Here is a 13314-nt window from a genome sequence, read left to right as displayed (position 1 = left end):
TGTTTGTATTTTTTACAGTTCTTTTCCTGTAATTGATATCTAGTCTCATAGTGTTGTGTTCAGAAAAGATACTTGATATGATTTCAGTTTTCTTAAATTTACCAGGGCTTGGTGTGTGACCCATGATATGGTCTATCCTGGAGAATGTTCCATGAGCACTTGAGAAGAAAGTGTATTCTGTTGTTTTTGGATGGACTGTCCTATCAATATCAATTAAGTCCATCTTGTTTAATGTGTCATTTAAAGCTTGTGCTTCCTTATTTAGTTTCATTTTTGGATGATCTGTCCATTGATAAAGTGGCATGTTAAAAGTCCCCCACTATTATTGTGTTACTGTCACTCTCTCCTTTCATGGCTGTTAACATTTGCCATATATATTGAGGTTCTCCTATGTTGGTTGCATATATATTTACCATTATTATATCTTTTTCTTGGATTGACCCCTTGATCATTATGCAGTGTCCTTCCTTGTCTCTTGTAACAGTCTTTATTTTAAAGTCTGTTTTGTCTGATATGAGTATTGCTACTCCAGCTTTCTTTTGATTTCAATTTGCATGGAATATCTTTTTCCATTCTCTCACTTTCAGTCTGTATGTGTCCCTAGATCTGAAGTGGGTCTCTTGTAGACAGTATATATGTGTGTCTTTGTTTTGTATCCGTTCAGCCAGCCTATGTCTTTTGGTTGGAGCATTTAATACGTTTATATTTAAGGTAATTATTGATATGAATGTTCTTATTACCATTGGGTTAATTGTTTTGGATTTGTTTTTGTAGTTCTCTTTTCTTTTCCTCTTCTCTTGCGATTTGATGACTATATTTAGTGTTGTGTTTGGATTCCTTTTTCTTTTTTTGTATGTATATCTATTGTCAGTTTTTGGTTTGCAGTTACCATGAGATTTTGATATACCAGTCTGATATACCAGTCTCTCTCTATATATATAAATATATATATGTATGTATATATATATAAATATATATATATAATTGTTTTAAGTTGCTGGTCTCAAGTTCAAATGCATTTACAGTATCGTGCTTTTGTAGTCTCCTCACAATTGCTGGTTTTGATATCATATCCACATGTGGATGACTTTCTACCTTTACTGTATGTTTGCCTTTACCAGTGAGCTTTCATTCATAATTTTCTTGTTTCCATTTGTGGCCTTTAGCATTTGTTGTAAAGCTGGTTTGGTGATGCTGAATTCTCTTAGCTTTTGAGTGTCTGTAAAGCTTTTGATTTCTCTGTCAAATCGAATGAGAGTCTTGCTGGGTAGAGTATTCTTGGTTGTAGGTTTTTTTCCTTTCATCACTTTATATATATCACACCACTCCATTCCTTTCTGGCCTACAGAGTTTTTGCTGAAAAATCATCTGATTACTTTATGGGGATTCCCTTTTATGTTATTTGTTTTTTCCTGTTGTTGTTTTTAATATTTTCTCTGTCTTTAATTTTTTCAACTTTATTACTGTGTGTCTCGGCCTGTTCCTCCTTGGGTTTATTCTTCATGGGACTCTCTGTGTTTCCTGGACTTGAGTCACTGTTTCCTTTCCCACGTTAGGGAATTTTTCAGCTATGATCTATTCAAATATTTTCTCAGGCCCTTTCTCTCTTTCCTCCTTCTGGGACCCCTGTAATGTGAATGTTAGTGTGTTTAATGTTGTTCCATTGGTCTCTTAAGCTGTCCTCCTTTCTTTTCATTCTTTTTTCCTTATTGTGTTCCACAGCAGTGATTTCCACCATTCTGTCTTCCAGGTCAGTTATCTGTTCTTCTGCCTCAGTTATTTTGCTATTGATTCTTTCTAGTGTATTTTTCATTTCAGTTATTTTATTCTTCAACTCTGTTTCTTTGTTCTTTATATCTTCTAGCTCTTTGTTAAACATTTCTTGTATCTTCTCAGTCTGTGCCTCCATTCTTTTCCCGAGATCATGGATCATCTTTACTATCATTACTCTGAATTCTTTTTCGGGTAGATTGCCTATCTCCACTTCACTTAGTTGTTCTTCTGGGGTTTTCTCTTGTTCCTTCATCTGGAACATATTTCTCTGCTGTCTCATTTTGTCTTAACTTTCTGTGTTTGTGGTCTCCATTCCGCAGGCTGCAGTATTGTAGTTCCTCTTGCTTCTGGTGACTGTCCCCTGGTGGATGAGGCTGGTCTAGAGACTTTTGCAGGCTTCCTGGTGGGAGGGACATGTGCCTGCCCACTGGAGATTGGAGCTGGGTCTTGTCCCTCTGGTGGGCAGGGCCGTGTCAGCGGGTGTGTTTAGAGGCGCCTGTGGTCTCAGGAAGACTTTAGGCAGCCTGTCTGCTGATGGGTGGGGCTATGTTCTAGCTCTGTTGGTTGTTTGGCCTGAGGCGTTCCAGCACTGGATCCTACAGTGGGGCCTTATCTTGATGTCAAAATGACAGACTTCAGGAGAGCTCATTCATTGGCATGAATACTCCCTAGTACCTCTGCCACCAGTGTCCTTGCCTCCACAGTGAGCCACAGCTACCCTGCCTCCCCAGGAGACCCTCCAAGACCAGCATGTAGGTCTTCTCCAGGCTCCTGTGACGTCACTGCTTTTTCCCTGGGTCCTGGTACACACAGGACCTTGAGTGTGCCCTCCATGCGTGGAGTTCCTGTAATCAAGCCCCACTGGCCTTCAAAGCCAAATGCTCTGGGGGCTCCTCCTGCTGATGCCAGACCCCCAGTCTGGGCAGCCTGACGTGGGACTCAGAACTCTCACTCCTGTGGGAGAACTCTGCAATATAATTACTTTCTAGTTTGTGGGTCACCCACCCAGCAGGTGTGGGATTTGATTATATATTATACGATTGCACCCCTCCTACCCTCTCTTTGTGACTTCTTCTTTGTCTTTGGATGTAGAATATCTTTTTTGGTTGGTTCAAGTCTTTTTTGTTGATGGTTGTTCAGCAGTTAGTTGTGATTTTGGTGTTTTCATGAGAGAAGGCGAGTGCAAGTTCTTTTACTCCGACATCTTGTTTCCAACCCAGGTCCATCCTTTCTTACTTAAAGTGGGGCTGCATGTTTTTCCTTGCAAGCTCTCAGATGTTCTAAACTGTAATTTCCTTTTCTGTAAGGTTCTAAGGAATGATTAAAAGAAGCTAGAAAAAGAATCAGCTGTGTATTTTAGTTTTGTCAGTGCCACACAACTTGACAGTACATTGTCACACATCAGGGAAGTAGGGCGGTTAAATACATTTCCCTTGATTGCTAATTTCTGACTAATGTAGCAGAAGGATGCTTCCAATTGGTACAGGCCTCTCCGTACTTTGAGTAGTCAAACTTATTTACATATATATATTTTTTAAATTTAAACTTAATTTTATACTTTCATTTTCATTAGCTTCTGATACTTATATACTTAACCACTTCCTGTCACATGCACCTTTCAAATTTTATACATGACAGTCTTCTGTCCTAGGCTTTGTCTCTTCCCACTGAAAGGCTGTGAAAACCAAAATTAAGGTCCCTTGGTATTCCCCCAGAGAGAAAGCCAGCTATATTGTTCAATTTACATCTTTGAGTTCCTATTTTCACCTAGTTCTTCACCTCTGAATATTCCATACTTTCTTGCCAGATCAATAATGTATTTTAAAAGAAAATTTAAAAAAATTTTCTGGCATGTTTGGTTTTCTGCCATATTGCTGGAAATGGAACTTCTAGAGCCATTTTTCTGTTTGGGTTTTTTCCCCCCCTTCCATGAATCAACTATTTTATATCTCATGTATATAAAAACTTTTCTCATGGAAAAGTTTTGGGAAGGTTAATCATGTTCTTTCATTGTTTTAACTTCAGTAGGTATTTTCTATTTTGTAATCTGTTTTTGCCCCTTTTAAGAAAACATAGTTAGAGGGACTTCCCTGGTGACGCAGTGGTTAAGTATCTGCCTGCCAATGCAGGGTACACAGGTTTGAGCCTTGGTCCAGGAAGATCCCACGTGTCACAGAGCAACTAAGTCCATGCGCCACAACTACTGAGCCTGCGCACCTAGAGTCCATGTTCCACCACAAGAGAAGCCACCTCAATGAGAAGCTTGCGTACCTCAATGAAGACCCAAGTGCAGCCAAAAAAAAAAAAAAAATTCAACCATTATTTCTTCAAATATTTTTTCTTTTCCATTTTCCTTGTGATCTTATCAAAAGCCATTTGGACATACCTTATTTATATTCTATATTTTTTAACATCTCTTTCATATTTTCTATCTCTTTGTGCTATATTCTGGGTAATTTCTTTACCTCTTCCAATTAGATAATTCTGGCTTCATTTGGATCCGTTCAGCTATGTAGCATTTTCATTGTAGCTTATTATTTCAGTTATTATATTCTTCAGCTCTAGAAATTCTTTTAGACTCCTTTTCAGGTCTGCCTGATCAGTTTTGATGTTCTCTTGCCAGTTGGATTAGTAAAGCAGAGCCCTGGCATCAGTTAGCTTTGTAACTTTGGCAAAATTATATAATCACCCTGTGTCTGAATAGAGGGGGTAATATCTATAAAAAGGGAAGAATTGTATCCACCTCAGAACTGTTGTAGGATTTTAAGGATTTAATCTGAGTAAAGTGCCTGTAACAGTATCTGGTATATATTTGCTACATAAGTATTTGCTATGTGATTTTTTTTTTATTTCTTGTTTATTCCTTTAAATGTATTAACACTAATTTTATAGTCCATCTTCAGTAATTCTCACATAGAAGTATTTGTACATCTTGTTCTATCATTTGAGTTTAGGATGGTTATTTCCTTGTGTGTTTCGTGATTTCATGGGAAAAATCATATTTGGTAGAACTGTGTGTGAATTTTTGGAATCTACGTTGACAGTTTGCTGTTCTAAGAGGATTTTATACTTGTCTCTGCCGTGTTCTTTTCCAAAGACAGGTAAATTCAGGTTCAAGATCCATGTTAGCTGGCCATGAACCATGAAATCTCAGAGATTTAGTGTGTGTGTTTATATATCTTTCCAAGAACCGAGGCTTGACTCTGCCAAATAGGTTTTCTAAAATTTCACCACTTTTCTCAGGCCATAGTACTTCATGGGTCCCAACTTTATGTAGGGTGGTCTCTCATCACACACACCACTTTTTAAAATCTGTACATGTCCATATGGTATGTGGTCAACTTCTACCCTTGCTTACCCTCCATCATGTATAGGCTTTGTTGCTGGATTCAGCTTAATTCCTTTACCTTTTTGCAGATTTATTGATTAATTTGAGTTTTTAAAAATATTTTATTATTTTTACATGTCTTGTAGCCAGAGGGTTTAAGGATCTCCTTTGTCCTCCACATTACCATAAATCAAAAGTGCTGAGACACCTAATTCTCAAGAAGAAAATTAAGCCCCATGTCCTACATCACCATTATGAAAGTATAATTTCATTTTGAGGGAAAATTGCCTTTAGTATTTGTTCGATGACTAGAGAAGAAAGCACAACATAGATAAATTCTGGTGAATTACTAGAAACAATTTATATTAATCATTGGTTCTGAGAAATCTATTCAATGAGTTTAGTTTGCAGGTTTCCAAAAACTAATTATCCTTCTAAGCAATAGTATTTATGTATGCAGAGAATTGAATAGTTAGCCCATGTAAGAGAGAAATATTGATAGTTTAATATTACATCTTATCAGAGTATTATTTTAAAACCAAGGAAATAATGATAATAATATTATAAAATAATTTGGGTGAAATATACTCCTGAGCCACTTCGTCCAGAGCCCCACAGTGTGGTTCTGATACAGCAAATTAAAATTGAATTTTTAGAACCGTTATTCTTTATTGTACTAATAGTATTTACTGTTCTATTATGACAGACTTTTGAGGAAGAAAATAAAGATGTTGCTTTTAACTTTTTTTTGTGTTGAGGGGGTTAAAATGGCTGTTACTAATTTGAATAATAGTTTTAGACATCTTCTTTAATAGGAACCAGTTAGCTTTCCTCTAAAATTGTCTATTCTGTGACTGTGGATGGAGCCCAGTACCCCAGCTTACTCTCTTTGTTTCCTTGCCACAGAGGAAACAAAAATAGTTGAATGGCCCAATTAAACCTGTCACTACTACTGGAAATCCAAGTTAGTCGATGATGTATTCTTCATCTTGAGAGACATGAGACGTAAAAGCTAACATTATTTTTAGGGTATTCATTGACATAGTTCAGCTTTTGAGGCATATATTTAGATCTGATTGTTAAAAAATGTGAAATGATAAAAAATTTATTAATATTTTGTTTTAAAGATTTTTAGAAGTCTTACCTAATACCTAAAAGGTACATTAATTTGCTGCATAAATACTAAAAAATTACTGTTGCTTCCCATTTTTAATTTTAGCTTATTTGCACTAAGTAGAGTTAATATATGTGTAAAGGTTATCTTTTTTGCCCCTTAAAATCACTCCTTAAAATTTACTTCTTTAAGTGATGTCAATCACTCTGCTTTGCTTTTTCATCGTGAATATCTGTTATCACCCCAAATAAATTCATTAGGCCATGTTGTGCTAGATTTATCTGAATTCCTCAATCCTTAGTTTTAGTGTTTCATGTTTCATAATGGGTTTTTGTTTTGTTTCAGGCTGTTTACCTGGAACGTTTCTCAAAGTACAGCCCCTTTTTCAGTTTTTTTCAGGTGCTGCCTCAACCACAGTGCTTTTTGTGATTCTCTACAACATAATATGATCAGTCTTCAACAAGCTTCCATATCACTTTGAACTCTCTTTTAATATCTAATGAATACTCTATCTCAAAATATACTATATTCATCCTCTATCTTATACAATTAATTCATTTGATCACTTTTAAAGACTTTGTTTTACATTAGGTAGAAATTTTCCTTATTAATTCTACAGAGTTGTAGAAAGTCAGTAAAGAAAAACAGGTAAGAGCATTAATATTTTGACTTTAGGATCACATGACCCAAATACAAAATTGCATTATATTATGGAATTATTTCTCAAATTTGTATGTATATTTTTTCCCTCTAGGTGGCAACCTCTCACAGTTAATTGAAAGTAATTTGGCAGTTGAGTAATGTTAAATGTAAAGAGTAGAAGTAGAATATAAGGAACTTCCATGGTGGTCCAGTGGTTAAGATGCTGCACTCCCAGTGCAGGGGGCACGGGTTCGATCCCTGGTCCGGGAACTAAGATCCCACATGCTGCACAGCATAGCCTAAAAAAAAAAAAAAAAAAAAAAAGTAGAATATAAGAGTTAGTGTATTTTTCAACATGTTGTTCTGGAGTTAGATTTCAGATTATTTCAGAAATCTAAGACCTCTTAGGCTGAAATAAAAGTTTTCTTAGAATACCAATAAATTTCATTTTGGATAACAGATATGTGCTTAATTATATTATACAGAAATATCAACAATAATGGTAATATTGAAGCCGTTCAGAAATTAAATAGTTTTGTATATCTTTGTCTTTATTCATGTTGATTTTTCATCTCTACGTTCTTTATAAATAAGTGGCATAAACACAGAGGCTGGCAGGGCCGCCAGCAATATTTTTTCTTTCTTTTTTTTAATATTCTACCCAGCATTTGATGTTTGCTTTTATTCTGTTCCCTTGTTTAAAATTGGATTGCTTGAGTTTTTATCAGCACTGAGAAGATGTCACCTGCAGTGCTGATGAAATGATGATGTGAAATCCAGAGGAAAAAATAGATGATATCTATTACTATTACCAGAATCCTCAGATTCTGGTAGAGGAAATGATTCTCTCCTTAATATTATTAAAGGACTTGAAGTATTCCCCTCATATATACTCCCAAGCTGTAAAATAAATAGCTTTAAGTTATTCAGCATGTAGCCACTGAGTAACCATATTTTTCAAAATATAATAGGTTTTTTAAAATTTTTATAATTCCTCAGTAACTGAATAATGTATTATTTTAGTTACTAGAAGTCTGGTGAAATGCATCAGCCTTACCAGCTTTGCTGTCTTTTGATGTATTTAGGATTAACTCTGATTTATATCTATAAATATTTGAGTAATACTGGATTACAATCAGATTTCCTATAGAAGATTTAGTTTAAACCCCACTTAATTTTCTATATCTTCTAAGCCCTAGTAATAACAACCTGAAAGGAGTATTACTGGTATATTTAATACCTTTGTTTTCTTTATATATTTAGGTCATAGTAATGGGAGCTACTAATCGTCCTCAGGATCTTGACTCAGCTATAATGAGAAGAATGCCTACGAGATTTCATATCAACCAGCCTGTAGGTGGATTTGATTGGTATTATGAACAGTTAAATATTCGCTTTTTTACCTGTCTTTATCTGTGATTTCACAAAGGGAATGATTAAAAAATAAGACTTATTATTTATGACAGGCAGGGAAGGAATGGGGCAAGAATCCCCCTAATTACTTTTATCCTTTCCACTCCTTTTCTTGCTTTTTAAATTTTTCTTTCCTAAGATCCATGTTATTTGCTTCTCTTCAAAGTATCTCATTACCTCAAGTTTGCCTAGACACTTCAGTGATTTTCTTTAGAATGCAGCAAAGTTATCTATGGAAGATACATAAGAAAATGTAAATTATAGTTTTGGTTTAGGATAGGATGAAATTAGGGTTTTAGGGTTAAAGAACTGTTCTGAAGGCCTGACAGGAAGAACACCTGGTATTTATTTGATTAATTATTGGCAGTGCTTTCCTGTGGCAGGATTAATGATTAACCAGTAGCTATGAGATTATACTTTAACATAATGCAAATGTGAGGGTGGTGTTGAACTGGTAGTAAGCATCTTCTTCTAGCATTCTTTTTTGCTAGTTAAAAGTACCCTCAAGTAGAGGATTAAAACTTGGATACTTTTTTGCACAAAATCCCTAAATCCTGAATTTTGTCTGCTTTTAGATTAAAGGAGAAAAAAACAAACAGGGTTAGTAATAGACTATATGCGCTATACAATCAGCATGTTACATATATTGCTATGTAGAAGAACTTACACTGTCACTTCTTTCAAAATTAAAATCTCTGGCCTAAAAATATTGGCCCCATTTTATATTCTTCAGCTTAACAGTTTGTAGCAGGAAACATGGTTTCCTGAAATTGGTGGCTATGGCCTCTGCACAGTTACTCTGGCTGGCTCTGCTGCAGCTGCAGCCTCTGATTCCTCTGAGGGTATACATTTACTTAGGCAGTCTGTTAGAAAATCTACCTGATGATTCAGTGCAGAGATTTTTTAATGTGATATAGGAGACTAGAAAATGTACTTAGTATGACTAATATTTATTGAGCATTAATATGTGTCAGACACCTGCCAGGCTCTGGTGAATAGAACGTGGCCCCTGTCCTAAAAGAACTCTGTATTGCAGGGGAGCCGGACACAAAAATAAATAATGTAAAATGGGGACTTCCCTGGCGGTCCAGTGGTTAAGACTCCGTGCTTCCACTGCAGGGGGCGTGGGTTCGATCCCTGGTTGGGGAACTAAGATATCCTGCGTGGCATGTGGCCAACCAAAAAAAAAAAAAAAAGAAATGTAAAATGCACTTTACAAAAGTATGCTTAAAGAACTGTAAGGACCTGAGATGATAATGAAAACATAATTCTGTCTGAGGAGTTAGTGAAACCTACAGAATTGAGCTGGACCTTGAAGGATGAAAGATGGTTAGCAATTTGACAGTCAAGTGAAGCAGAGAAATGCTTTTCTACCAGAATGAAGAAAGGCAAGGAGGTGTGGAAGCACATATTTAATGGTGACTTCTGGGGATAGTTCAGTTAGGGGGCATCAAGGAAAGTAGGTGGGGATGAGGCTGGAAAGGTTGACTGCTGAAGGTTTAGATGAACTTTGTATGCTTCACACAAGATAATTTGATCTTATTTTGTTACCAAGACATCAGAATATTTTTAGAGATAATCAGTTCACCTCAGTGGTTCTGAAGGTAAAGATTATATTGATAGAATTTCTGCTTATAGTCTAAGAGCAAACAAAGGGTTTTGATGTACAGTAGAATAGAACATAGGGTACAACAGCATGGAAAGTAGCCTTTACTAAAGTTGCAAGTTTAATATATTTTTGTATGAGTTCAAAATAGGTTGTAAAAGATTTTTTCAAATTTGTCATAAATTTGTGTACTTGTAGAAACTGGGATTTTTATAATCCCCCTCTTCATTCTGTTTTTAGTGAACACACACATGCACTTTATAGGGTAATTTTTTTCTTACTGTTTAACTGTGATAACAAAGTGTATGATTAACCTTACCTAAAACTCCTTTCCAAGTTAAATGCTTTTTAACAAAAAGTACCTACTGGTGATCACATAACATACCAAATTAACCTTCATACTTAACACATTTGAATTACAGAAACAGCAGTTTTGTTTTGTTTTTCAGGTCATTTAATTTGGTACTCATTGTAACCGGCTCTGTTTTTTTCAGTCGTTGTGGAAATAGGGATGAGTTCAGCCATAATAATCTTTAAAAGCATTCATATTTACTGTATATGTAAGATATTCTATAAAAGCTTCTATTCTCTAGTAATATGAAGCATCACTGGAGGGGGAGCATACAAGCATATAAACAAATATGCTATTAACACTAAATAAAATTCACTAATATAAATTAGTGAACATGGAAGTTATATGCTGAATGGAAGAACTGAGCAGGTATTGTTGCCATCTCTTCCAGTTACTGATAAAAAATTTTATGGCAGCAGTGAGTTTTCAGAAGTTTCCTAAATTAAGAAAAGGAGATTTGCAGAGCTGTAGAGGAAAGACATTGGTAGTCATCGGAATTCATTTACTCACTCAAGAAACATTTAAGGGCATGTTATTTTCCAGATATGGTACTAGGCACTGGGGATTCAGAATAAGAAGATATAGTTCAATAAGACAACCACAAATGATTAATCTAGAGTCTAGAATCTAGACCTTGCTTTAGTCAAAAGTTGCCATGACCTGTCAGAGTTTCTGTCATTTCTTATAGGTATTGTCAGGTAGTTTACAAGGAAAGGAAGAAATATTAGGAAAATTAGTTGATCCTTTTTTTTTTTTAATGCTAACTGGATATTATCCTGCTTTTAGGCTCTAAAACAAAGAGAAGCAATCCTGAAACTCATCTTGAAAAATGAAAATGTAAGTAGAAAATTACATTTTTTCCCCATCCTATAAATACAAAAATATTTATGTTCATAAAATCATTTTAGACAGAAATGAAAAAGGAACCTGGGAATAATGTGGCTTTGAACTTGTAAATTACTGTAAAACTCTTGGCTGCTCATACAAGTCAATTATTATGGCATATTTGAACTAATTAAAGGTAATTTGCTTTTTAAAAAGCCATGTGTTTTCATATCTACAGATTAAAATCCTCTGATATTTTTCGGACTTGTTTCCTGTTATATAAGATACATTTGTTTTTGCAGAGAAGTATGGGGAGGTTTTGGTTTTTATTTAATTGCAATATTTTTTGAAGTTGGAATTTAGAATTAAGAAGGTACGATAATCAAAATCTTCAATCGTTTGTATTTTAAAAATAGGTGATATAGTCACGTTTCAAAAATTAAAATATATATATTAAATGGTATACAGGGAAAAGTCTCATATCTCCCTTATATTTCTTCTGTATCTTTTCAGATGGCGTTATTCCTATACAAGCAAATTAGAATGTAATGTTACTCCTCTCCCCTTTTCTACATAAACCATATTAATAAACCATATACAGTGTTCTCTGTTGCTCTTTTCACTTATTTTTGAGATTCCATATTAGCATATGGTTTCCTCGTTCTGTTCTCTCTCTCTTTTTTCTTTTCTTTTGCACTGCATAGGATTCCATTATATGGATATAACATAATTTATTTAATCAGTGCCACATTGAAGGACATTTGGGTTGATTCCAGTCTTTCACTACTATAAAAATGCTCCATTGAATAACCTTGTACATACATCATTTCACACTTGTGCCAGGAATATTAGTAGGGTGAACTTTCCAGAAGAAAAATTGCTAGATCAAAGGGTATGATATTTATAATTTTGGTAGTAGTTGCCAAATTGTTCATGCCAATTTACTCTTTTTTTTCAAAATTTATTTTATTTTTATTTTTGGCTGCATGGGTCTTCGTTGCTGTGCACAGGCTTTCTCTAGTTGAGGCAAGCGGGGGCTACTCTTCATTGCGGTGCGTGGGCTTCTCTTTGCAGCGGCTTCTCTTGTTGCGGAGCATGGGCTCTAGGTGCACGGGCTTCAGTAGTTGTGGCGCGCAGGCTCAGTAGTGGCTCGCAGGCTCTAGAGCGCAGGGTCAATAGTTGAGCCGCACAGGCATGTGGGATCTTCCTGGACCAGGGATTGAACACTGCATTGGCAGGTGGATTCTTAACCACTGCACCACCAGGGAAGTCCCCCAGTTTAGTCTTACATCAGCAATGTTGGAGTGCCTCTTGCCCTATAGCCTTGCCAACAGAATGTTATGAAACTTTGTGCCAACATGATAGGTAGAAAATGGTATCTCATTATAGTTTTTTTTGTTTTGTTTTGTTTTGTTTTTGCGGTATGCGGGCCTCTCAATGTTGTGGCCTCTCCCGTTGCGGCCTCTCCCGTTGCGGAGCACAGGCTCCGGACGTGCAGGCCCAGCGGCCATGGCTCACGAGCCCAGCCGCTTCGCGGCATGTGGGATCCTCCCGGACCAGGGCACGAACCCGTGTCCCCTGCATCAGCAGGCGGACTCTCAACCACTGTGCCACCAGGGAAGCCCTCATTATAGTTTTAATTTACATTGAGGGATGAAATGACCAGTATATGTTTAAGAGCCTCTAGAATATGTGTGTGTGTGTGTGTGTGTGTGAAATACCTATATTTATTTTATTTTTATTTTTGGCTGCATGGGTCTTCGTTGCTGTGCACAGGCTTTCTCTAGTTGAGGCAAGCGGGGGCTACTCTTCATTGCGGTGCGTGGGCTTCTCTTTGCAGCGGCTTCTCTTGTTGCGGAGCATGGGCTCTAGGTGCACGGGCTTCAGTAGTTGTGGCGCGCAGGCTCAGTAGTGGCTCGCAGGCTCTAGAGCGCAGGGTCAATAGTTGAGCCGCACAGGCATGTGGGATCTTCCTGGACCAGGGATTGAACACTGCATTGGCAGGTGGATTCTTAACCACTGCACCACCAGGGAAGTCCCCCAGTTTACTCTTACATCAGCAATGTTGGAGTGCCTCTTGCCCTATAGCCTTGCCAACAGAATGTTATGAAACTTTGTGCCAACATGATAGGTAGAAAATGGTATCTCATTATAGTTTTTTTTGTTTTGTTTTGTTTTGTTTTTGCGGTATGCGGGCCTCTCAATGTTGTGGCCTCTCCCGTTGCGGCCTCTCCCGTTGCGGAGCACAGGCTCCGGACGTG

General features: G+C 36.6%; 1 protein-coding gene across 5 annotated transcripts in view; it reads left to right on the top strand.

Moving 5' to 3' along the window:
• Nucleotides 1-13314, top strand: part of ATAD1 (ATPase family AAA domain containing 1) — a 54948-nt gene that overhangs the window by 31564 nt on the left and 10070 nt on the right. For 4 of the 5 annotated variants that reach the window (XM_055080902.1, XM_007125537.4, XM_007125538.4 and 1 more), the window contains exons 7-8: nucleotides 8121-8210; nucleotides 11015-11065. In XM_055080902.1, the coding sequence (XP_054936877.1) occupies nucleotides 8121-8210; nucleotides 11015-11065 (141 nt within the window). Of the gene's footprint in view, nucleotides 1-8120; nucleotides 8211-11014; nucleotides 11066-11566; nucleotides 11647-13314 lie in introns of those variants that run through there. The other variant, XM_028481123.2, reaches the window with a different exon arrangement.

Source organism: Physeter macrocephalus, chromosome 20, assembly GCF_002837175.3.
Source record: "Physeter macrocephalus isolate SW-GA chromosome 20, ASM283717v5, whole genome shotgun sequence".
Taxonomy (NCBI): domain Eukaryota; kingdom Metazoa; phylum Chordata; class Mammalia; order Artiodactyla; family Physeteridae; genus Physeter; species Physeter macrocephalus.
Note: the sequence above shows the minus strand (reverse complement) of the source record. Positions and strands in the feature narration are given on the sequence as shown.